At 34.3% G+C, this 23,344-nt stretch overlaps 2 protein-coding genes across 4 annotated transcripts; both read right to left on the bottom strand.

Annotated features, from left to right (window-relative positions):
* Positions 1 to 236: 236 nt before the first annotated feature.
* LOC120083459 (formin-like protein 20) lies at positions 237 to 11,142 on the bottom strand. 3 transcript variants are annotated; one of them, XM_039039227.2, is made up of 17 exons: positions 10,534 to 11,142; positions 9,306 to 10,009; positions 9,007 to 9,228; positions 7,091 to 8,925; positions 6,804 to 6,936; positions 6,617 to 6,688; positions 5,788 to 5,886; positions 5,579 to 5,620; positions 4,496 to 4,576; positions 4,344 to 4,394; positions 4,173 to 4,254; positions 3,432 to 3,526; positions 2,711 to 2,782; positions 2,503 to 2,619; positions 2,034 to 2,102; positions 1,873 to 1,939; positions 237 to 1,100 (listed from the first exon to the last, which is right to left on the bottom strand). In XM_039039227.2, the coding sequence occupies exons 1-17, from the start codon at positions 10,604 to 10,606 to the stop codon at positions 1,003 to 1,005; spliced, it is 3,912 nt and encodes a 1,303-aa protein (XP_038895155.2). In that variant the 5' UTR covers positions 10,607 to 11,142; the 3' UTR covers positions 237 to 1,002. The 3 variants fall into 3 exon arrangements, 2 of the variants coding, with proteins under 2 accessions (XP_038895155.2, XP_090173062.1); XM_090316936.1 differs by having other exon boundaries at positions 10,539 to 10,675; XR_005483427.2 differs by lacking the exons at positions 237 to 1,100; positions 1,873 to 1,939; positions 2,034 to 2,102 and having other exon boundaries at positions 2,532 to 2,619; positions 4,488 to 4,576.
* A 5,523-nt stretch (positions 11,143 to 16,665) lies between these two features.
* IBS1 (Protein kinase superfamily protein) lies at positions 16,666 to 22,229 on the bottom strand. Its single transcript, XM_039039659.2, has 9 exons — positions 21,215 to 22,229; positions 20,221 to 20,505; positions 19,649 to 19,966; positions 19,004 to 19,231; positions 18,797 to 18,894; positions 18,255 to 18,342; positions 17,567 to 18,100; positions 17,336 to 17,468; positions 16,666 to 17,115 (listed from the first exon to the last, which is right to left on the bottom strand). Exons 1-9 carry the CDS (start codon positions 21,608 to 21,610, stop codon positions 17,105 to 17,107), a joined length of 2,091 nt encoding a protein of 696 aa, XP_038895587.2. The 5' UTR covers positions 21,611 to 22,229; the 3' UTR covers positions 16,666 to 17,104.
* Positions 22,230 to 23,344: the final 1,115 nt, after the last annotated feature.

The raw sequence follows: 23,344 nt of genomic DNA, 5'->3' as shown, positions 1-23,344 counted from the left end.
ACTATCTAGTTATTTATTAATGTCAAAATATTTAAGTTCTGGATTTTGTGGTGATTTGAGAAACTATGATCACAATACTAGAATATGATCACAATACTAGAAACAATATTCTAGTACATGGTAGTGAATTTTGGGTTGCATGTGCTTTCCAAAAGGATTAGACTTGCTTCCTTTGTGCTATATAGGAAATGTCGAAGTAGTAATTGGCATGTACTCATTCTAACAAGAACTAAGAATAATGTCTAACAAGCAAAATGGTATTTTATGTTAGTCACAGAAGTTAGTCTGTGGCTGATTTCTAAAATCTTATTTAAAGAACTATACAACATCTCTGAGGACAGAAATTCAGATATTGTTACAGAATTGGTTAAAGACATAAAATATATGAACAGGAAGAGAGGGCTTTGTACAGATGGTAGCCATGGCTGGTGAATGTAGGATCACTACGGCTGAAAGTCTGAATGGTTCTTAGACGCTGCTCTGTTGTGAAGCGATTAAAATTACACTGTAGAAGCTGAAATCAAATTCTCTACTTGAATGGCTCATCAAATTCTACATGAAATCTTCTTCAAAGTAGGCTACTGGCAAACAGCCTGCTCCAGTTTTTTACTTCTAGTTTAGGAGAATTCTCCCACAGTTTTTTCCAGAATCTGCAAAAGGTAAGTCTGTAGAACCTTTTGCCTTCTTGGTTCTACATTATGAAGATTGAGTAAATTTTTGTTCATTTGGAGGAAATTCAGAGTCATAATTTAGTTCATTAGTGTTTTGGCACAGCATGGTATGATCCAGGTCGTAGATTAAACCTTATGGGAGGCTAAAGTTTCTGCCAGCTCCAAACTCAGTTTTGTATCATTCTTGTTAGATTTCTGGTGAGGTTTAAAGAAAGGATCTTTCTGACATGCTCGGGCACCATATCGTCCATTGCAACCCCCGGATTGAACTTCACCTCTCACAAGCTTCTTCACCAGCTTGATGGTGCTCGTGGCGTTTTCCAAATTTCCCCTATTTTCTCAGCTTTCTCATCTCCATTTCTAATTGCTTGCAATTCTCTTCATGTGCTTTCAGAAAAGACCTTGTAAAATGGAAGAGGGTTCCTGTAACTGCATTGAATTGAACACACGGGTCATGTTTATGAATACAAAATAAACATGGGAAACACCCTCTGAAAATTTCATCGATGAAGTGAATTGTTTTATGGTAACTAAGGCCTAATTGGATTGACTTTTTAAGTGCTCAGAGAGAAACTGACAGACGCCTGAAGATAAAAAAGAAGGAAACCAGACGAGATTGTTGATTTGATAATGTTTCCAGCTTCTTGATGGACTTCTCTCTCTTTTTGAGGGTGCACTTCACCCTTTTTTTTTTGTATATATCTCAATTTGAGAGTTTTTTTGCAACTCCTGACTTTCTTTGGAGGATTACATGCCCCCTTTATGAATCATGGCTTTGAGTTTATTTTAAGTGTTTTCTTTTTAAAGAAATTTTCAACAAAAATCATTAAAGGTGCTTGGAGTTGCAACATCTGAATCAAAGTCATCAAATATACAATACTGAAGAGTTTATTATGAATTTCAAATTTTCACAAACCAATGGCCAAATCCTACTATAATTATGATATAGAACTCCTGGGCACTCCATTGAGTGATCTTTCTTATCTTTCTGAAAAATAAACTTTGATAAGGAAAAGTAATGTCTTTCATCTGCTTGCATGAGAAGATCTAAAGAATACAAAATGAACATGGAAAAACCTTCTGAAAATGTGTCGAGCATTGTATATAGATATTCACTCATGAAGAACACCTATTGAACTGCAGACTTTACAGCTATGGCCATGATACAATGAATGATAAAAGGTCAATAGCATTAACTAACCTTGTTCAAATGGACAACGGGCAGGATCCTCGCCAAAATATAGTGCAAGTGCATCAGCATTTCTACCCTGCCACCAACCAGTAAGCAAAGGCTTGGTCTCTTTTATTTTTTAATAACCTCAAACTATATTGCAACATATATGATCTAGTCTAGAAGATTACCGCCACTGAGTAAAGAACAGTCACAGATTCCACCTCCATCTCAGCATGAGTAACAAATCCTTTCAATATCTAAAAATATAAGACAATGAATTGTTTAATCCACTGAAGAAGTGTCCACAATGACTTTTTGTGTGTGCATCAGGTTGATGAGAGAGACAGAGAACCAAAAGAGTATTTGCATAATGCTTGGCTATTTAAATTTTGACCTATAAAGAGAAACAACTTCCATCACTTAAAATATATCAAATTCTTGATCGAAGAGTACCAATTCTTCCAAAGTAGTTGTCCTTTCACTCTCCATTAATATTGAAAAAAATTACTTCATAATAATGATACGAGCAATGTCAACCAAAAAAAAAAAAAAAAAAAAAAAAAGGGTTCTGTACAAAACAACTTTATTTCATTCCTTCACATCAAATCCCAGAGGATGGGTGGGGTGGGGAGGGGGGAAGGAAGAAAGAACTTGCACCTGATGAAAAGTTTCAGAGATGGGGCCATCGTTTTCAGATGCAACCAGTTCCTGCTTCACCTTTTCCAATCCTTTTGTTATTGCTTGCATCTCTTCTGCCAAAGATTTCAATTGTATCTGCATAAGAAGCACGACCCCAAGTCAAATAGGTTTCTTTCTTTTCTTTTTAATCATAATGATTGAATTCAATAGCAAGAAATATGTAGACCTTAGACGCAGCTTCTAAGCTACCAAGGTCCAGATGAAAATCAAGAAGTGATGGTGACTTCGAAGCAAGGACCTGAAGCACATTCATAAACAAAATTTGTGGTCAGGCAGCCTGCCACATTTGAGAGAAGCTGGGGTAATATAAATAGATCAAACTTCACTTCATAATCTACCCCTCTCTAGGGTAGATATCCACTAAATCTTTCTAATAAAAAGTGAAAAGTTAACTTCCATAAACCCCATCTTTCACATTTAGCATCTATTGGCCACACATCCGTGTGATTGTGCCTTTCATATTAACAAAATCTTCAAATGTTAAACATGTCCTCAGGCATGATGTTCAAGGATGCCAGTACGTTCTATCCTTCAATCCAGGAACACCAAAGTTTTGTCCCATATTGCTCGTATTAACGTAGTCATGAAGTCATGGACTGATGAACTATCAAGTTCCATGAACTGTCCAAGTTAAAGACTAAGCAGTTTATTATTACAGGATATATAAGAAAACTTTTTGCAGCCTTTAAATGTCTGAAATAGTATAGTATTGAAGTTATACAGCCTATCAATTGTCACACTTTCCGAACATTTTCTCAGGATAGAAGTAACTTTCAATCAACATACTATTCAATAAGAATATAACTTAATTAACAAGCAACATTTATTCTCCCACTATGTTAGAAAATTAAAATTTATCAATAAGACAGATGATATTAGAATAGTACCTTACACAGATAATGCATTAGAGTCAACTTATTGTTAGAAGCACGTGTGTCAGTAAGTTTTGAGAGACTATCCAACCTGAATCCAATTGCAGAACCTGCATATTATAATTGGTATTGAGCCATTTGGCTGGTAATGTGTTCAGAATTCATGGGACTAAAACACTTGAGGAACACGGCCTCTCGCAAAGAAAGTCAGCATCATAGAAAAGCAGAGAATAATATAGGAATGCCAAGAACTGAACACGGGAAATATGGAATACAGATTGTTCCTATTGACATGAATATAAATTTAACCAATAAATTGCTTGACAATACTCTGATAGGATTGAGAAACATTTTGTTCATCGAACATGTGATTGGAAGAAAACAAGGAACTCACGTGCATGCTCACCCATGGATCCCTTTAGTAATAAGGGAAAACCACTTTGTTATTGACTTGTGGAGCATGATGTAAGCCTGGCTAATTAGAAGAAAGTTGGAAGTCTTAGGAGACAGGAGAGGAGAGGGAAAAGACCTATCAAAAGTCTATGACATTTTTTGCTCTTGTCCTTGTCATCAATACAGAAAATACATGTCATAATTACCTTCAACCGTTGAAATTCACTTTTATAAAAATGACAATAGTCACTTCACATGATAAATATTTTTTGTTTCCTTTAAACAGGAAGGTATAAACCCATTAAGGCATCATGATGTAAGCTAAAAATGTGTCTTTCAACACGGATGTAAGAAACTTCTTACCCCTGGCAGTTCCTTGGTTCAGCATATTTCCCAGGCAAAGAATTCTCTTCAATATCTCCTTCAATTTGCAAGAATTCTTCACCTATTAAAACAACAACGTAAATTAATGGGCTTAGAATTGACACACATCAAATGAATGGAGTGAGATATTCATTATCATTAGCAATATACCTCTTGACAGACAGAATTTACAGTGTTTAGGCTTTTTTTGAACTCCACTATCTGCAAAGGAAGTCAAGAATAAGAACATAGAGTAAAAGAGTACGCTTAGACCAGGAAACTAAAAAAGGGTTACAAAAGAAGAGTTGCAGATACCACAAAACCTGAGAGCTGAAGTGAATCTTGAAAGAAAACACTCTTAACTTTGACTCCACACGAGGAACTTGCATCATCTCCAAAAAGTACTGATATGTGGACAAATAAATGAAAGGAAAAAATGAAAACATGTAATTAAACCATCTCCAAAAGTGCTGATGGTTCTAATGATAATTATTATAAATAAAATAAATTTTAAAAAAGCACACACACACAACAACTGTTTGTTCAAAATGGCATGCATGTACATGTAAGAAATTAAAGAAATTATTTAGTTGAAAAACATCAGATTACCAAAAGATGTCTTATTTAAGTTGGATCTTAAAGCACATGGCGAAGATAGAAGCCTATGTTGGAATGCTTTATTGATATCTGAGGCTCCAAACTACCAAGTACCGGGGTCTCTCCAAACTACCAAGTACCGGGGTCTCGCTACCCGGTCAACGAGTCGAGAACCAGAGGCGATGTGCACCCTAGTGGTGGTTCAGGGTCGTTGCCCTAAAAACCTAAGTTGTTTTCGTATTTGGCATACTTAAGTTATTTACGATTTTTGATCCTAGGATTTAGAGAAGTGCGCTATATAAACTCTTTGATCCTAGATGCACCTCTATTCTATTATCTAAATTATTCTCTCTAATAAAACTATTCTCTCTCTGCTCTATGGACGTAACTAACACACTGTTAGTGAACCACATAGATCTGTATCTTGATTTTCTATTGTTTTATATTTTCTTTGTTTGTCAATTCCATAAGAGCCAGGATGCGCAAAGAACTTTGAATAAGTCCTAGCCTTGTTCTAAGATAGCAATTGTATCTCTGTCTCAGAAATTGTATCTTTTGTTTCCACCTTTTACTCAGATCTTTAACGATGACATGAATTATTGCATTACTTATAATTAACCTAATTTTGACCTTGGCATGATAACTCTAAAAAGGTGTGTATTCTGTGTTCAAGCTGAGCATCATGTCAGGGAGAGGATGATGAGTTATCCCATAGGTTTAATTTACTAGGCTACAAGTATAAAACAATCAAATACTACACTGCATGAAACACAAGTTACGACCTGTTCACCAGAGCAACTAAGAATTACCTGTTCGCACTTGCCAAGTTTATCCTTGTCGCCAGAGTATCCCTTATGAATTTATACACAAACAAACCTTTAGTTAATTGATCATAAGTAAAAAGCATGGTTTGACATAACATGTAAAATGAGCAGGATATCACTTCAATAAGAGGAAGAATCTATGAATGGCAAAATGAATGAAGGATAATCCAAAATTAGAGCACAAGATATTTCACCTTGAGAAGCTCCATCTCCTCTTTGGTGGGGCAAAATTTGATAAGATTTTCCACTTGATCTACATCTAATACTGACTCATCCATGGAGAGTACTGCTGCCTATATTACATGATGAATTGATAATTACGGTAAGAAAAGTATAATCTACTCCATCATGATATTCTTCTAGCTCTAAAACAAAGCATACTCACGTGAGAGAATTTCAGTAATAGTTGGAAGTAATAATGCAGTACGTGAACAAGCACAACAAAATATCCAAATTTTGCCACCAACAGTTTGATACTGTATTTTCCTACTCCTAAGTATTGGCTACCATAGTGAAAACATGAGCCGGGATTGAAAATCAGGTTTTCATTGTAAGATCAAACTGCAACTCTTACAATCTATCTCTCCCAAGAAAAAGTGCACAAGTATGAAAATGAAAATGCAGACCATATATAGCGTTGGCATGAAATAAGACATCATAAATTCTTGCATGATCTAAAACTGCAAAAAATGAAATTACATCATGATATTTTCTATTGAGTTTAAAGCAAACTTCTCAGTGAACATCAAGATTTTTAAAATTCACTTCTAAGCAGCAAAATGAAAAGTCAGATGAAAATATTTCCTCCTAAAATCACCTTAGTTACTTAATCTATAATATCTTCCATCTGAATTCAGATTTGCATACAGTTATGCAGTGCCAAAACCACCCAATACCATCACATATGGTAGAAAGGCCAGTAATTAGTAAAATCAGATTTCATAGCACTGACATGTTGATAGGAAAAATCAGTCTGTACCAAAGTAGAAATATCTAATGTATCTATAACTTTCCTTGGCTTACCATCATGTCAGATAGAGGCATCCTAACTTTTGTTAGCATGATTTCAGTGTTATTTGCCCTCCTAAGATCAATCTGCAATTAAATATTCCATTCACTAATTAGTTGCACCAATAGTTAGGAACATGATCGCATAAACATATGGGGTAGGGGGGACCGTTTCTAGGAAGTAATATTGAAGTTTAAATACCAAGTGAACTTTGTCCAATTTTGAACCAACTGATTTCCTTCTTCCTCCAGATTTACCTCCGGAATCAACAATAGGCTTAGGGACAATCACAGAGAAAAGTGTCTCCAGCTCAGATACATCAAATTCTGGTGCACTAGGAAGAATGTAGGAACTTGGTTATTGTAAAGCATAATTGATGCTGAAGTGTAAAGGAACATATTGAATCTAGGCCAAACTACACTATTGAATGTGAAGATATCACACTCGAATGAAAAAGCAATCCAAATTCATAGGAGAAGTTATAATACCTTTCAGAATCTCCGCATCTTTGCAATTCTTCCCACAAGCTCCCTTTTAGTACCCGAGTTACCTTGCTCCAATGCAGAGGTTTCAATGATGATCGTTGAGGCCCTGTAGTAGCCACCCCCATGCCAATTGACCGCAAGAACCCACGTCCCCTCACCATAGATAATGTTTTCGCATCGGTTGAAGAACTTACTCCTTTAGCTCCCAGGTGTGGACTCATACCTCCTGAAGGTTGGGAAGAAGAAGGAACCAGTGGAAGGGGACCACTTGTAGGTTGAGGAGGTGATGGTGCTTCACAAATTGGAGATGGCAAGGAAGATGAGACTACACAGGCTGTTGCAGATTTTAAAGCCTGTTGCCCCTGGGTTGAATGTGGAGGAGCTGTCCTCTGAATTGGAGGAGGTGGTGGAGGGGGTGGTGGCAAAGCTGTAGCATTTGATAGGTGTGGAGAAAGCAGAGCTCCATGTGAAGGGGGTGGTCGTGGGGGAGGTAATTGTGCTTGAGCTCTACGTATGGGAGGTGGAGGTGGTGCTGGTGGAGCGCTATGCTTAGGTATATTTCCACACACCACTGCTGAGCTTTTAGGTGCAATGTGATTGGAAGGTGGAGAAGGTGGTGGAGGTGGTGGTGGTGGAGGTGGAGCTGGAGGAGGAGATCTTACATTTTTGTGAAAATATGAAGAAGGTGACAAAGAAGATTTAGGAGATGATGCATGCAAGAAAGATGTGTTAGCCTGACGAGTTGGTGTCTGTGGAAGTGTAGTAGGAGATAGAGGACGAGTAGGATCTTGATGCAGAACAGCGTTTGGCAATGGTCTTGAGGAGTCAAGTGGTGATTGTGATTTACTCGTGAGAATCTCTGTTGCAAAACATAAAGGTTTTGTAGGACTCACCTTGTTACTTTTTTGTTCATCAGCTGTATCAGACAGCAGCAGTCCTGAAGTAGCAGAAGCAGAAGCAGATTTTGAAGATGAATATGAATAAGAATCTTTAGTAGGAGAACTAATAGATGTTGCTGAGGCACCAGTATGCATTGATGGTGGATAAAACAAATCCATGGAGTTCGTGTAAGATTCTTTGTCATGTGGCGTCCATCTAGAAAGAGTATATGGTTTGGCCTGTTTTACAAGAAAGTCCAGATCTTCTGGCTGTTTGGTTTTCTGTTTAGCTAAAATTGTATGATTCATTGGCTTAACTGTTGATGACAGATGTTTCCTTGATGTTGATTGCAACTTCTCATATTTAAGCCTCCATGCATCAGCTTCCAACTTTTTCGAAGGAACCTTTGATTCAAAGTGTCGAATGGCAGTATCTTCTCCATACGCTTTATGCTGCACCCCTTCCAACTTGTCATAAGCATTATCTATCAGTTCCTTGATTGCCATACGTCTCAGTACATTAACAGAAAATAGCAGAGGATTTGGCTTCTTATCTCCATAATCCACAACAATGTCCTTCACCACTTGAAGACCAGAGTCCACTTTTTCAGCTGTCTTGAAAGTTACATCATCAACAGTAATGTTCTTCACTGCTTCAACGTTACAATCCATCCTCTTGTCCAAGTTTTGACTCCCTCCAAATGATTTACAGCGTTGGAATGTAGGAGGATCTGCATCCTCCTTCCAAGCTGATTGATTGTCAATATAATCTGTTCCGTTAGCATGTACCATTTGAACATCATAATCCTTCTTAACTTCCTGCACGTCCACAATATTGCTAAATAGTTCTTCCACTTCAAAAAACTCCTCAGTCGAATTGCTTTCAATCTCAATTTTATCATCACTTCTTGTCGCTGTAGAGTTGTTTGGCACAACATGATCAGCATCCAGAAAAAGTACCTGACACATGAGTGTTCCTTCAAATCTGAAGGGTTCAAAGGAAAAATAATATATATCAACAGACCAGAAACTACAGCCTACCTCTGCTCTAAAATCTTTAGGAAACTGGTCCTTGGCATCCCATAAAACATCAACGTCATCACGATTGAGCTTCAAACTGTTTGAATGTACAAACGCTGTGTGAAACATAATTCTAAACATCACTTCCTCGTGCATTAGATCTCCATCTAAACGGATGCATTCAAGAACAACGTCACCTTGAACATGACAACGGACATCCACTTTTACCAGTCTGCTTGCTGCCTGCAATTAAATGCAAGAGGCCACTGAAATATTTGCCAAATTCTTGTCATTGTAAATTTTGTGTCTTTAGATTTTACCTGTAGATACTGGCAACCATGTCTTTCCATCTTTGCACTCGAAAAAACAAGCTTTGGATTTCTATTTCGTGGTGTTAATGGGTCCTGACCGTAAATGCGTATGATAGGCCTCCACCCATTTCCTCCATCAAGCATAGGAAGCTCTCGAAGTATCAGACAGTCTAAAATTAGGGGTGTATCAGGTGGAGGCCAATCAGAACCTAGATTTCTCCTAGAAATATACTGAAGGTATCTCATTTGAGAAGGTTGTGAGTTTACAGGAGAAAGAACATGGAAAAGTTCTCTAGGAGCTTGCCTGTAGACCATTTCAAGGGTCTTCTGCTCCCCCTCATATTGTTTACGGTACAATAAAAGACCTGAAAGCATGAAAGCAAGGATTGGCCATCCTCCTCGTTCACAGTTCATCAACAGTACATTTTTCTGTCTCTCCAATGACAACCAGCTTTCACTCGACCGAATGAAGTGGTGGATCATCTCCAATGGCAGTAGGGAACACCCTTCATATTGAAGAGGATACTCCATCACTGTCATACCATATTGAGACAGTATGTCCGAAGTTTTAGTCTTCCTCTTTCGTTCGCTAAAGTTAAACACCATGAAAGATGCGTCAGGAAAGTGGTCTTGCAGCTTTGGTATAATGCTAGCCAAGTACACTTTGTACTCATCCTCCTCCAAGGCCTCGGTAGAGAAGCAACAATCAAACACTGAAAAGAAAATTGAAAACCTCTTCTTCACTAGTAGTAACATGCAGATACAACTTTTCTATATATATATATATATATAAAAAAAAAAAAAAATCAGGACACTAAAAAGTATTTTTATATATTTAAAAGAAACTATAGGTGAACAGAACCAGGTTACAAAGCAACAATTAACTACTTCAACTTGCTAATTGTAGATCTTTCCCCATGACCATAGAACCCATGCATTAAGGGGTGTTAAAGATATCAGCTGCTCAAAACTATTTGCCGTTACAAAAGGTAAATTAGAAAGAAAGATCATGGTGAAATATTAAAATGACGTACACAACAACAGGGAGCATCTACAGAGAAATGGAGGTTAGAAAAACTGTTATGAATACATCAAACCACCCTAACCAAACTCAAACGTGCACTGAAGTAAAGAACAAAGTTCAATTATTCACCACGCAAGCAGGAAGTAACAGAGACAACATACATTTCCTCACTCGCAACACAAGAACAACAAAGAATTTGAAAGGGAAGCATACCGTACACTCTCTCCGCGATCTCGAGAAGCCGATCTGGAGGCTTCCGGTAGAATAATTTTCTAAACAGCGCCATAAGATGGCGCTGTTACTCCCTCAGTCAGGTCCAAATCTACGTGACCAGAAGAAAAACAGGGGAAATACAGTAACCAAAACGCAACCCCAGTGCTAGGAGAAAGGGCGACGAAAAATCAAAGAAACCCAATACCCAGAATGTCAAAATGGAATCTAAAATGCACCAAAACCCAAAGAAGAAACGAAATGGGGGAAAAAAAAGAAGCAAGAAACAGAGTACGTAGCCTTATTTGAGAACAAAGTCAGAAAATCCAATGAAAAGAGAGTGGGAAAACAGCTAGAGAGAAAGAAATAGCTCAAAGGTAATAGCGACACAAGATGCAAATGGAGAATGAACACAAAAGCTAAAGCATGAGAAAATCATGGAAGTAAGAACAGTAAGAGAATGTAGGAGCAGAGGAATGGATGAAAGGCTATAAAGTAAGAGAGTGAAAGAGAAATGGGTTAGAGAGAAAGAGAAATATGAAGAAAATGAAAGGATCAGAGAAATGGAAGAAAATTTCAGAGCAGAGAGAGAGAAGGAAGAGAAGTGAAAATGGAAAAAGGAGAGAAGTGGAAGAAGAGCTTTATATGCTGTCTGCTCTTCTCCACTTGGCTTTCCTGCAACGTCAACTTTTCTTCCCCAACGATGAATAGAGAAATAGAGAGAGAATCCGTTTCGCTACGTGGCGTACACGTGGCACCTACTTTTTATTTTATTTAACAACATTCTCTTAATAATCTATTCCACTAATCACATTGCATTTTCATGTTTTGAAATTATTATATTTTATTTAATTTGTCCAACAAAATCCCTTTTTTATCTGCGATCACTAATTATATTATTTTTAATACGTGGAGTCAAAAGAATTGAACCTCTAAATGCTATAAATTTTATATAGCTCATTTATATTTTCTTATCAACCCTCTCTTGCCCTTTTTAATGTTTTATACTGAATTTGTATAATTCTTAAAATTTATTTGGAAATCTTTTTTAGAATTGGGGAGGCAACATAAATTTCTTAGACTACCCTAAGATCTTATATGGACAGAATTTTTAAAATATATATATATATATATATGTCATTTCTCTATTTTAATAAATTCAAACTTTAGCGAGGATAACGAGAATGATCCATCTCGATTAACCTTTCAAGTGTTTAATTTTGAAAGTAAGTCATTTTGAAAAAGATTGAAGTGTTTTGATAACCACTAAAATCAGTGTTTGGTATGTTTTAACTAGATTTTATTAGTGTTTAAATAAAAATAATTTTTTTGAAAAACGTTTTTTTAGTCAATCCAAATAGGCCTAATTATTCATTTTGTGTTAATACATTATTCTAGTTTATATAAAGAAGTCAAAATGAAGATTATTCAAACCTTTCACTTTTAAGAAAGATCACTAATGTCTTAATTAATTGAGTCTTTCTTAAGTTAACTATTGCGTTAGATATTTTCATTATTTATATATAAAATTTATTTATTTAGTTTATCGGCTTTATGTAGGATCAATATGGCAACCTTAGAGTGGGTGAAGGATTTATTTAAAACTAATTAAAACTTTTTCCTAACAAGTAATTTAAACAATAAATTCAATTCAAAATAATCAAGAAGTTAATAATACTACTTTAAAACACCCAATTTGATTCCAATAACAAGATTGATGAGAATGTAGAAATTAATTTAAGAACTATCAATTAAAATATACAAATATGAGCAATTAATTTCAAGAACAAATATTGTTATTAATTTCATGTAATAAACTATAATAACACATTAATTGCAAAATTAAAGTAGGGGAAGGATAGAGAAATTAATACTTAAAATTTTAGAGTTGTTCGGCACAACTCGACCTACAAGCTCCTCTTAGGTATGTTACTACGAACTTGACTCTTTCTACGGTTTAGAATCAAACCGCTACAACGTTCTTTTTTTTAGTGCAAGAATAAACCTGATCTTTTCAACGGTTGAGGATCAAACTATTACAATACTCCTGTTATGAGTTCAAGAATAACATTTTACAATAGATTTAGAAATGAAGAACAAGATGAGAAGAACTCTCTAAAAGAGTGAATTTATAAATGGTAGTACTTAATAAGTTAATCCTCTCAATATAATAAATCTCTCAAGAATAAGATGAAAAAAAAAAAAAAAAAAAGTTAAGAGCTTAGAGAGAATAACAATGGTGATTTTGAGGATTGTAAAATGTGTATTGGTTGTTATGACTTGGAAAAGAATATGAGTTTAAACAAAGAGGAAAATTATTGAAAACCACATTTCATTTGGATCATTGGATCTCGGATCATGGAAAAAAATCAATTATGGAAATTTTAAACTTAACTAGACACTATATATATATCTTTTAAAATCATTTTCTTTAAAACTCAACAAAAAGCAATGTCACCACACGTCGAAAACTTGATAAACATAAAATTATTTTAAATTATTTTTCTTTTTAAAACCAATCCAAAAATAAAAAAATTCATGTGTCGCTTCTCCATTTGTCTAAGTGACACCTTTCAATTAGTTCACTTTGATGAGAAAAATTATGTTACGTCATCCGCTTGAGATTTTTTATTTAAGATTATTTCAATCCTATCTTCTTTGTTTGAAGTCCAATTTAGGTAATTGAAATTGCATTGTAACTGATGTTCGGAGCTCCATGCAATGGACACTTCAAAACACTCAAATTGTTAATAAATAAAAATAGGTTTGTTATCATCAAAATGTTAAATAATTAATTAATTAAAATTAATTAATTTGAGATTAAGGGTCAAAAGATCAAACATTTTATTTGTGATGTTTTTTCAAAAAAAAAAAAAAAAAATTATTGACGAAGAGCTTAAGTTTGTTTATATGTTTTTATCCTAATCAATATGCTACATTACATTCTGTCATATGCCATTGAATAATATTTTATTCAGATTTTAAATTTTAAAATTACAAATCCAAACGAAGACTTTTAAGTAGTTGAATAAGTTATGAAAAAAAACTTAAAAAATTAATTAAATTATGAAAAAAAATAAATAAATTTTATCTTTTTCTTTTTGTTAATTACAAAATTTTAATATAGTACTTGACTTTGGAAATAAAGGAAAACCAATGTATTTATTAAAAAGAACGTGCAAGGATCTTACTTTTGGAAACATGGGACTGTAAAAAATCTGAATAAATAAAAGCATATTCTAAAAGTAAAAATATAATCATTATTATAAGGTAGTATTAGTGAGGTAAGATGGGTTAATTATACAAAGCCAAAGTAATAAAATATTAGTATGATTTAGAAACTGTTTGGTGATTAAAGATATGTGGATAGTAAAGATCACATTGAAGGAGAGAATGATTTCTACAGCACGTGCAGTGCACGTGATTCATACTTCATAGGATTAGTGGGACAAGTTTGGAATAATTCCAAAACTATTTCTTTAAATAATTAAGCTTCCATCACTATTGTGTAGATTTTTTTTCATAATTAATATACAAAGTAGACAGTTATAAACACTTCATTTAGATATTTATGATAATTTCAACTTTTATCCTATTTTTAAAACCAATTATACTATTAAATGAAATATAAAAATTATCATTTTAAAATATGATCTCGTTACTTTATTGATAAACTTAGCTTTTAAATCTACAAATTTAGGTACAAAAGTAGGTTGGAAATTGGAATCATCTGTTAAAAGAACTTAAAAGAACTAAAAGAAATAAGTCTTTTATAAAGAACATTTGTGACTTATTATCATTAAAAAATATTAAAAAAAAAAATACTAAACTATCTTTTTACAATAAACATTTAATATTGGTTATATAGGTTATATTACAAATTTTAATTTGATTCTTGAACTTTCAAAAATTACAAAATTTAAATCTTTGAACTTTCAAACCCTTAATAGATATAGAATAGATATAGATAAGGGGTGGTGCTTTTTTTTAGGGTTATATTACAAAATTTTGATTTGACTCTTGAACTTTCAAAAATTACAAAATTTAAACCTTTGAACTTCGATATTTTTTAAAAATTCATTGAAAAAAATCAAAATTTAGGGTTTTATTTAATATAAAATTTAAATATATATCTAATATTTTAATTTTTTTTTAATTTTTTTTAAATTTACCTATAATTTATTGGATATAAAATTGAAAGTTGATCAAAGATTTATTAGATATTTTTTAAAAAAATTGATCTAAAAAATAATTATGGGTGGTTTCTAAATATAAAAATATCATTATCAACCAAAATTATTTCAGCACCCAACAATATTCAATATTTATTTTGAAATTACATTACAGTGAGTGGAAATATATATATATATATATATAATTGCAAGGACTGAATTGGATTGGCTGCCAAATGCATCAGCAGGTTAAAGAAGTATGTTCAATTAATCCTACATGTAATCCAAAATGAAATCATAGTAATTGTAATCATTTTAGACATTAAACTTCACTAATCAATTTTGATTAATTTGGTAGATAAAGAACATAAGGTAGATGGTTTTTCCTACTTCGTGAACTATTAACGTAAATTATGATTTATATTTATGCATCATAATTCTCTTAATTAGTTTTTCTTTTATGATATTTTCTTGGTGTATTTATTCTTTTATTCACGTTTATAAATATAGGTTGAGTATGCTACTTATTCATAGAATACACAAAAATAACGTGAATAAAGATATCAAGATAAGAATATTACACTCCTAATTTTTCGTTCTACATTTATTATCTTCATCATATATTTTATACACAATATCTATTATGTATTAAAGTTGTAACTAAAAAGGCATGCTAATTATGTGCAAATCTTTAGTATACTTCAAATCAACTACATAATCATTTTTTTGGACACTACCCAAGCAAGAATCATTTTGTGATTATTCATGTCTAGTGAGAAGGCAATTCTAATCTAGTCTTAATTATTTTGACTTTTCAAAATCCATAGTAAAGTTTTTCTATTTGATGATGATCTCTTTTGCGTTCTTCTAGTTATTTTCATGTAAGTGATTATTTTACCAATGCATAATCCAAATAATAAACACCAAGAAATATGAGCCAATATTTGAAAGTTTGAATTCACATTGAAAGATGTATAGAAGTTTCAACCACAACCATAAAAGAAAATCATATGAAATCATGAAATGAAAGGAAAGAAAAGCATAGTGGAAATCCCTTTGATTGTTAGAAGCAATAATGAAGGCCATATGGGTAATAGGCATTTGTTAAAGATGAGTGAAGGAAGAGGATCCCACCTCCATAGATGAACATGATTGGTGCCAAAAAGAAATGAACAAAGAAGAAAAGGACAAAGAAAGTTTGGATAGTATTTGATATTAACTTTCCTCCTAATTGTATGTGTTTGAATATTGAATCATTTTACAGATATGGCATTCTCACTTTGGGGCTATAACCATTTTCTTTGTTCTTTGTTCTTCTAGAAATGAATTATTTACTTTTTTTTTTTGGTCAAGTTTGGTAAGTGATCATGATTTCAACTCATTGAAAGAGGAATTGAAGGTTCTAATAAAGATGAATGCTAATTACCAAAGGAGATGAAGACAAAGGAAGAGGCAAATCCATGTGTGGCTTAAGCTTTGCTTGGCCTTTAACATAACTGCCCCATTTGCTTTCTTTTCTATATTATCATTTCAAATATGGAGCCCTCAAATTTCACAATCTTAATCCTAAAAGTACTGTTCCACTCTGAATCTTCACATCCCTCTGCCCCCATCTTTCCCCAGCAAGATTTATCTTGTTTTCATGACCCAAATGGTTTAACTTTGTACATTGTGAATGTCCTCTCCCTTTTGTCCTTGGCTTCCAAACAATGGAAGTCATTTGATTGCGTAACAACACATTTATGATTTGATTTACGATCTAATTTCGGTTTGACTTCTTTCCCGTGTGCGTATTAGGTGTTCTTAACTCCTCGTCTATTTGAACGGTTGTATTGAGATAATGATTCATTAACAAAATTGCAGAAGAGGACAGAAACCAGAAATGTAGCATTTTGTTGGTGATACTTTCAACCATGTTTTATGATTCTCTTTGTTTTCCTTTTCATTGAAGAAACTAGTCAAGTGAAGAAATTAATGCTTTCAAGAACGATAACATCTTTAAAGTACACTGCCATGTTTACAAATCAGGAACATTTACAGTAATACTTTCTCATCATCTATCAGTACTACTCTATACATTACAACATTTATCTTTTTTTTTAACAAAAAAAAAAAAAAAAAAAAAAAAAAAAAAGGAACTACATAGAAAAGAAAAAAAAAATGGCTGTTTGGAAAGAAATCAACAAGTTTGATCATCCAAATGCTTCTGCTCTCGTCACGACGTTCCTACGTGTGTATTTCTATTGTGGTATTGAACAGCAATGACTTCACGTCCTTGGTTATGAACTTATTGCTGTGAAATCTTCAGCAATCAATAATTTGTTGGGTGATTGTCATTTTGAATCTGGAGAGATCTCTTTTCTGGGTGCTTTCTTCAGAGTTTTTCCAACGGATAAGCAAAATCAATTTTTACCTACAAGTTACAGAAATGCAAGGGTGAGATCAGATAATCTAAAAGGAATGTAAATGTAGAAACGTGACGAAGACAAGGACTGCAGACAGAAAGACAAACGAGCTCGCAACAAAGGTGCTGTGAACTTGTCTGATGGGAAATTTCAACATTGTCTTTCAAACCATGTAAAGTACAACATACAAATTTCGACGAAAAGAGATATCTCTATCATCAGTAGTACCTCTTTGGAACCATGATCTTCTAACTGTCTGTCGGATATGCCTCTCGTGTCTATCTAGCAGTTCATCCACTCTGCTAGATTGAGATAACAAGGGCCCAGAAAACTCGACTTTGTCCACTTGGTCCTGGTAAGTCTGTAACAAGATCACGTCATAAATGGTGGAACAATCCTTAGAATATCGTAAAACAATGGCAAACATCAAAGGGCTGGCGTTAATGATCTTAAACTTACCAGATTATTCCTCTTAGCTTCCAGTTCATCTCGCATATACAGTGCCGCTGCAAATTCCTGCGAGTGGTACTCATCTGAAGTATCAAATGAATCAGGACGCTCAAACTTGCCCCACTGGTTCCTTATCACAACCTTCGATCTCTCATTTGATTCATGGCCCTTGGAACTTGATCGGCTGATGGACGACATGTCAACCTTTTCATGAAACTTAGAGTCCAAATTGCTTCCCGAATGCAATGTAGTAGAATCTTCCAGCCCATTAATTAGGTGTCCTCTCGAAATTGATCTGGAGTAAGATCTAATAGAGGCATCATCTCTTCGTCGTCTAGCCCACGCAAAGCCACTTGATGTTGAAACTTGTAGGGGACCAGAGAAGGGAATGTCTCCTTGAGATGCATTCTTTACATGTATGGTCTCTTCCAATTTATCCATAGACAGCTTTTGCACCTCAACGCCTCTGATAACCTTTTCTTCTTTAAGATTTTGTGCATTAATACTAATTTTGTGCAAATCTCGAGCTGAGACTGATAAGTCCTGTACAACATTTAAAGCGGTTAAATAAGAACTTCCTTGCAGTGTGGTAGACACTAAGAATAGTAAAATTGTGAATCCAATGTTTGCCTTCTTTGCATGCTTCTCTTGATTCTAAAAAGAGAACAAAAATGGAGAGAGACACAAGACGAAATACCTCTGCTGGTGCCAATTTACTGATTCCAAGATGCTTTCGCGTTAACCTTCTGTTATCAAGTCCACGGGTTCTTCCACTACCTTTTTTCCTGCAAGTTTAAAATGATTTTGATTATAGATCATGAAGGACAACACAAATAACAATAGTAAACCAGAAGAAGCTATTTGATTTGGACTCAACTTTTTAAGTTTTGTTATTTACAGAGCCTTTACAAGATCCAAGGACTTGGACTTGCCATTGTAACATATGTTTTCAACGTAATACACAATACGCACATTGGTAATAGACACCTCAATCTTAGGATCTATTTGGAATGACGTTTCAAGTCCTCAAAACCACTTTTTTTTTCACTTAAAACACTTTCTTAGGCACTCCAAAAGTCATTCCAAATAGGCTCAATATCAGCTGCATGTGCTTGAAAATTTTTGGCACTGGTGGAGATAGACAAAAGTCCACTACACCTAACCTCCTATCTACAGACAACTATTTAGTGTCATCTTATTGTCAAACTCTTCTATGATAAAAAGAAATGAGAAACCGACCTTCTAGTCTCCTCTCTTTGTTTCGCATCAATCTCTTTGTTAGGTGGATATATTGGCATGCTTGATGGATCGCAAGCGTACGGTTTCGTACTGAAATACTGAAAGGAGCCATAAAGGATATAGTATGAGAAAATTCATTGAACAGACCAGTTACTGCAACAATAGTAGCTACAGTTTTGCGAGACATGAGGTAATCAGCAGTATTACCTCAGATGTGAGAGCAAACGAGGCAACTCCACGCTTGTATGGTTCCACGGAAAGAAGAGTTTCTAACAAGTTCACAGTTGTTGAAGGATAATCTTTGAAGGTCTGACGTAAACAATTATTGTAGGGATGTTGTGGCTTGAACAAAGTGGCATGAGGAAGTTTAGATTTTTTCCAGAATTCATCAGGAGGGGAGCCGCAAAGCTTGAAGATCTTGTGTAGCTGTTCGACCTATTGGTAGAAAGAAGAAAGTATCAATAAAAGATGCAAATGTAAAGTCAATATCACCTTTGAAAAATATAACATATAGAACTGCATGACTCACTAAGGATGACATTTCAGTCCCCACTAACATCATCGTTCACACTTATTCACCATAATATAGATCATTTATATCAAAACACTAATGTAAAGAGATCAAATTTCTTCCAAGTTCTGTTTTGATGTTTCACAAATTTCTTCTTTCACGAAATAATGTTCCAAAGATTGGCAACTCAGAGATATCTAAAGAAGCAACTTTTACTTGGATTCTCATTGAAATACTTGTCACACAATTCTTCTATTTCGGATTAGGAAGAATATGATATTAAATTGTTCAATTAAGAGAGAGAGAGAGAGAGAGAGGAAAAAATAATAATAATACTTTACCTCTGTTCTTCCTTGAAGAATAGGTTTTCCAACTAGAAGTTCTGCGAAAACACAGCCAACACTCCAAAGATCCACAGATGCATTATAGTCTGTTGAACCCAGTAGAAGTTCAGGAGGGCGATACCATAGAGTGACAACACGACTCGTTAGAGGTTGCCGGTGCCCAGAGTTACAGAAGTTTGCCAATCCAAAATCAGCCACCTTCAATATCCCTTCATTATTGACTAGAAGATTAGATCCTTTAATATCCCGATGCATTACACCACGTGAGTGACAATGCTCAAGCCCGGATATCAATTGTTTCATGTAGCATTTAATCTACAGAAAAGGTAAAGAGCAACGGATTCATTACTGTACTCATTTGTCCATAAGAAATAGAAAGTTTCATTTCCACTTCATATTCTGCAAAAGAATGCTACCCAACTTAATGTTCTGGATGCAGAAATTCCTTTATGAATACAGAATCTTCATTCTAAATTATAAATAGATACAATCTATTTACTTAACAGGTAAGCTTTATAACTGTATGACATAAACTTAAGCAACTCAGAGCAAAACTGAATGAAGCATACCTGTGATTCACTAAAAGTGATATCAGGGCAGGACAAGAGTCCAGTAATGTCATGGTCCATGTACTCAAACACGAGGTAAATGCTACATGATAAACGAGACGTAATTAAGCCCTCCAATTTGATGATGTTAGGGTGATCAAGCCTGCGGAGAATCATGATCTCTCGTGCCATAAATCTAACACTTTCAGGCTCAAAATTGTCGAATCGAACCTTCTTTAAAGCAACGATCCGACCCGTTTCTAGTTCACGTGCTCGGAATACACTGCTATATGTACCTTGTCCAATCTATTAAAATTGAACATCAACAAGCAGAAAGAACTTAGTCCAATTCCATCCAGACCAAAATCAACTTTCTAAAAGCATAACTTCAACTACCACCATATGAGGATTAGAAATGTCAACAATAAAGTTACAATGAAATTGAAGCAGTTGAAGAAAAAAAGAAGAAATATGACAAATATTCTTCTTATAAAGCAGAAATTACCAAACACAGAAAACTCTGTTCCTATTAATAGGTCATAAATCTTACAATGAATGATTCTTTGTTTCACAGAAACGTGAAGGGAAGAGAAGGGGGTTATCAAATTAGCAAGTTTAGACACTTTCCAAGACAATTAAAGAAAAACACAGATCCTTTCAAAATTTCAAACTGAGAGTGATAGTTAACAGAATCCTTCAGGCAGCAGATGAAGTACACAGATCACTATTTAAAAAATATTTAAAATATATATATATATATATATATCATGCAACTCATCATGCTCCCACAGTGGCATGTTCAACTGATTGGACAAATCAACTTACAGATGAGGAGAACTAATGACATGTCCCCTCCCCCTAAAAGGAAGTATGATTGCCTAAATCAACTATAAACTCAAGTCAAGCTATGAAAAAAAAGAACAGATGATTGGATATAAATAAAACTTAGATTTGATATGATTTAAGAAAGAAAAACGGAGATTAAAGACTGTAAGCAAAAGAACTAACTAAGAACCTTTTCCAACTTCTCATAGGCATCAGACCGGAGTGGAACCCAACCTTGAATGGCCTCACCGGCGACAGCGCTGAGCCAGGCCGGCCACCCCGCCGCCACTTGTTCAGCTTCCATATACTTGTTCAAATTCCCTAATCGGAAGCTTAAAGTCTCATTCCCTCCGCCATTTGAACTCGCCCTTCCCGACTCACCGAACTCGCTCCCAACCCCATTAAACTCACTGGACCCCTTCGTCTTCATCTTAGCCTTCGGCTTCGAACTCTTCTCAATCTCCCCCAACCCAAGTCGGCTCCGACCCGAGTTCCCCACCGCCACTGATTCATTGTCTCGAAACACGCCGGAGTGATCGAATGCAGGCGTGACGGACACGGCCTGCTTCGTGTTCACACACCCCATGGCGGATCACTGCAACTTCGCAACCATTAGGGAGAAATAAAGATTTCAAGAAGCAATCTGGGTCGACCCAGAAAGGGGAAAAGAGAGAAATCAAATGGGTTAGCGGGAAGATTGATTTGTTTGAAACCCAAGTGAAAATGGGGGTGCAGTGAAGAAGGAAGAGGAGAGAAAAGAAGGGGGTGGAGTTTTATACCAGGTTACAACAATGGAATGTGGAATTTCTGTGTTTGGTTAATTTGGGTGTGGGAAAACAGTTTGTTGTATGGCCTCTCAGTCACTGTTATGGATCCATAGTGCGGCGATTGCGGAAGAAGGTGGATTAGAAGAAGCCATTAAAGCGCGGCTCCACAGCAGAAACAGCGAAATCAACGGAAAGTTAAATACCCACTGCAGCACCAACACCAACAGCAGCAGTAAAGAATGAAATTCTGCCCAACAAAACCAACATCTTCAATGTATTTCTTCTTTCGCCAATTCCAACTTTCTATCCAACACTTGATTACTTTGAACTATTCACCTAAAATAAACAAAAGTGAAAATGTGGTGTGAATGGAAACTTCGACGAAACATATTTATAACAAATAATAAAAAAACGATAAAGGGTCGTTAATGTAAAAATAATATAAATAATATTCCCGTTAGCTTCTTTTAAAACCATAAAAATGTCTCTTTATTAATTTAAACTTATTTTTTTAAAAAAAAATAGTATTCATCGATATCTTTGTTTTATCGAAATTTGATATTTTCGTCAACATCAATATTTCAAATTTTGATTAAATTACAAATTTAATCTTGTATTTTGAGATTTATATCTAACCTCTTCTTTTAAAATTATAAATTTAATCTCTAAACTTTAATTAATGGTCAAAACTTTCAATTTGACCTAGTAAACACTTTTGAAATTTGAGGGACCCAATAAACAACTTAATTTAATATTTAACATTTTATTAAAAGAATTTATTATTAAAAAAATTAAGAATACAAAGACAATTATTAGCAGCTAAATCTAGGAGCCGAGGGAAAATGATCAAGCCAAAGGTTAGAATGAATGGTGAGGAAGTGGGCTACGCGAGGATTTTGAGCATGAGAAGTGAGCAAATTATTAGACATTACAGCTCGTTTGATAATCATTTGATTTTTATTTTTTAAGATTAAATTTATTTCATCATTATTTTTATAATAATTTACATATTTCTTAAGTATAAACGTTGAATTCTTAGTCAAATTTTTTTTTAAAAAAATGAAAACTACTTTTTTTTAATCTCAAAATTCGGTTTGGTTCTTTAAATTATTGATGAAAAGTAGATAATAAATGAAGAATTTTGGATGTGAAGCAGCATCCATAGACTTAATTTTCAAAAACAAAAATAAAAAATAAAATTCATTTAGTAACTATTTGGTTTTTGTTTTTGAAAATTAAACTTATTTCATCCACATTTTTTACAATCATTTACATCTTTCTCAAGTACAATTGTTGAATTCCTAGCCAAATTCTAAAAACTAAAACAACTTTTTGAAAGCTAGCATTTTTAGTTCTCAAAATTTCGTTTGGTTTTTTAAACCATTAAAAAAGTAGATAACAAAGCAAGAAATTTGGATATGGAAGTAGTGTCCATAGACTTAATTTTCAAAAATAAAAACTAAAAACAAAATTGTTTCAAACGGGACCAAGATGAATACCAACAAGACTTACATTGTTTTAATTTACCTACGTTTTAAAATATGAAAACTAAA

Source organism: Benincasa hispida, chromosome 8 (genome assembly GCF_027475165.1).
Source record: "Benincasa hispida cultivar pf3 chromosome 8, pf3_genome.v1.1, whole genome shotgun sequence".
NCBI classification, from domain to species: domain Eukaryota; kingdom Viridiplantae; phylum Streptophyta; class Magnoliopsida; order Cucurbitales; family Cucurbitaceae; genus Benincasa; species Benincasa hispida.
Note: the sequence above shows the minus strand (reverse complement) of the source record. Positions and strands in the feature narration are given on the sequence as shown.

Excerpts from the sequence above, each read along its gene's own strand:
- LOC120083459 (XM_039039227.2), bottom strand. The coding sequence starts at position 10,606 with ATGGCGCTGTTTAGAAAATTATTCTACCGGAAGCCTCCAGATCGGCTT. Across the intron at positions 5,621-5,787 it reads AGGAGATGGAGCTTCTCAAG|GGATACTCTGGCGACAAGGA; the intron begins GTGAAATATCTT and ends TAAATTCATAAG. Across the intron at positions 2,783-3,431 it reads TAATGCATTATCTGTGTAAG|GTCCTTGCTTCGAAGTCACC; the intron begins GTACTATTCTAA and ends AATGTGCTTCAG.
- IBS1 (XM_039039659.2), bottom strand. The coding sequence starts at position 21,610 with ATGGGGTGTGTGAACACGAAGCAGGCCGTGTCCGTCACGCCTGCATTC. Across the intron at positions 20,506-21,214 it reads CCTATGAGAAGTTGGAAAAG|ATTGGACAAGGTACATATAG; the intron begins GTTCTTAGTTAG and ends CAATTTTAATAG. Across the intron at positions 18,101-18,254 it reads GTAAATTGGCACCAGCAGAG|GACTTATCAGTCTCAGCTCG; the intron begins GTATTTCGTCTT and ends AATGTTGTACAG.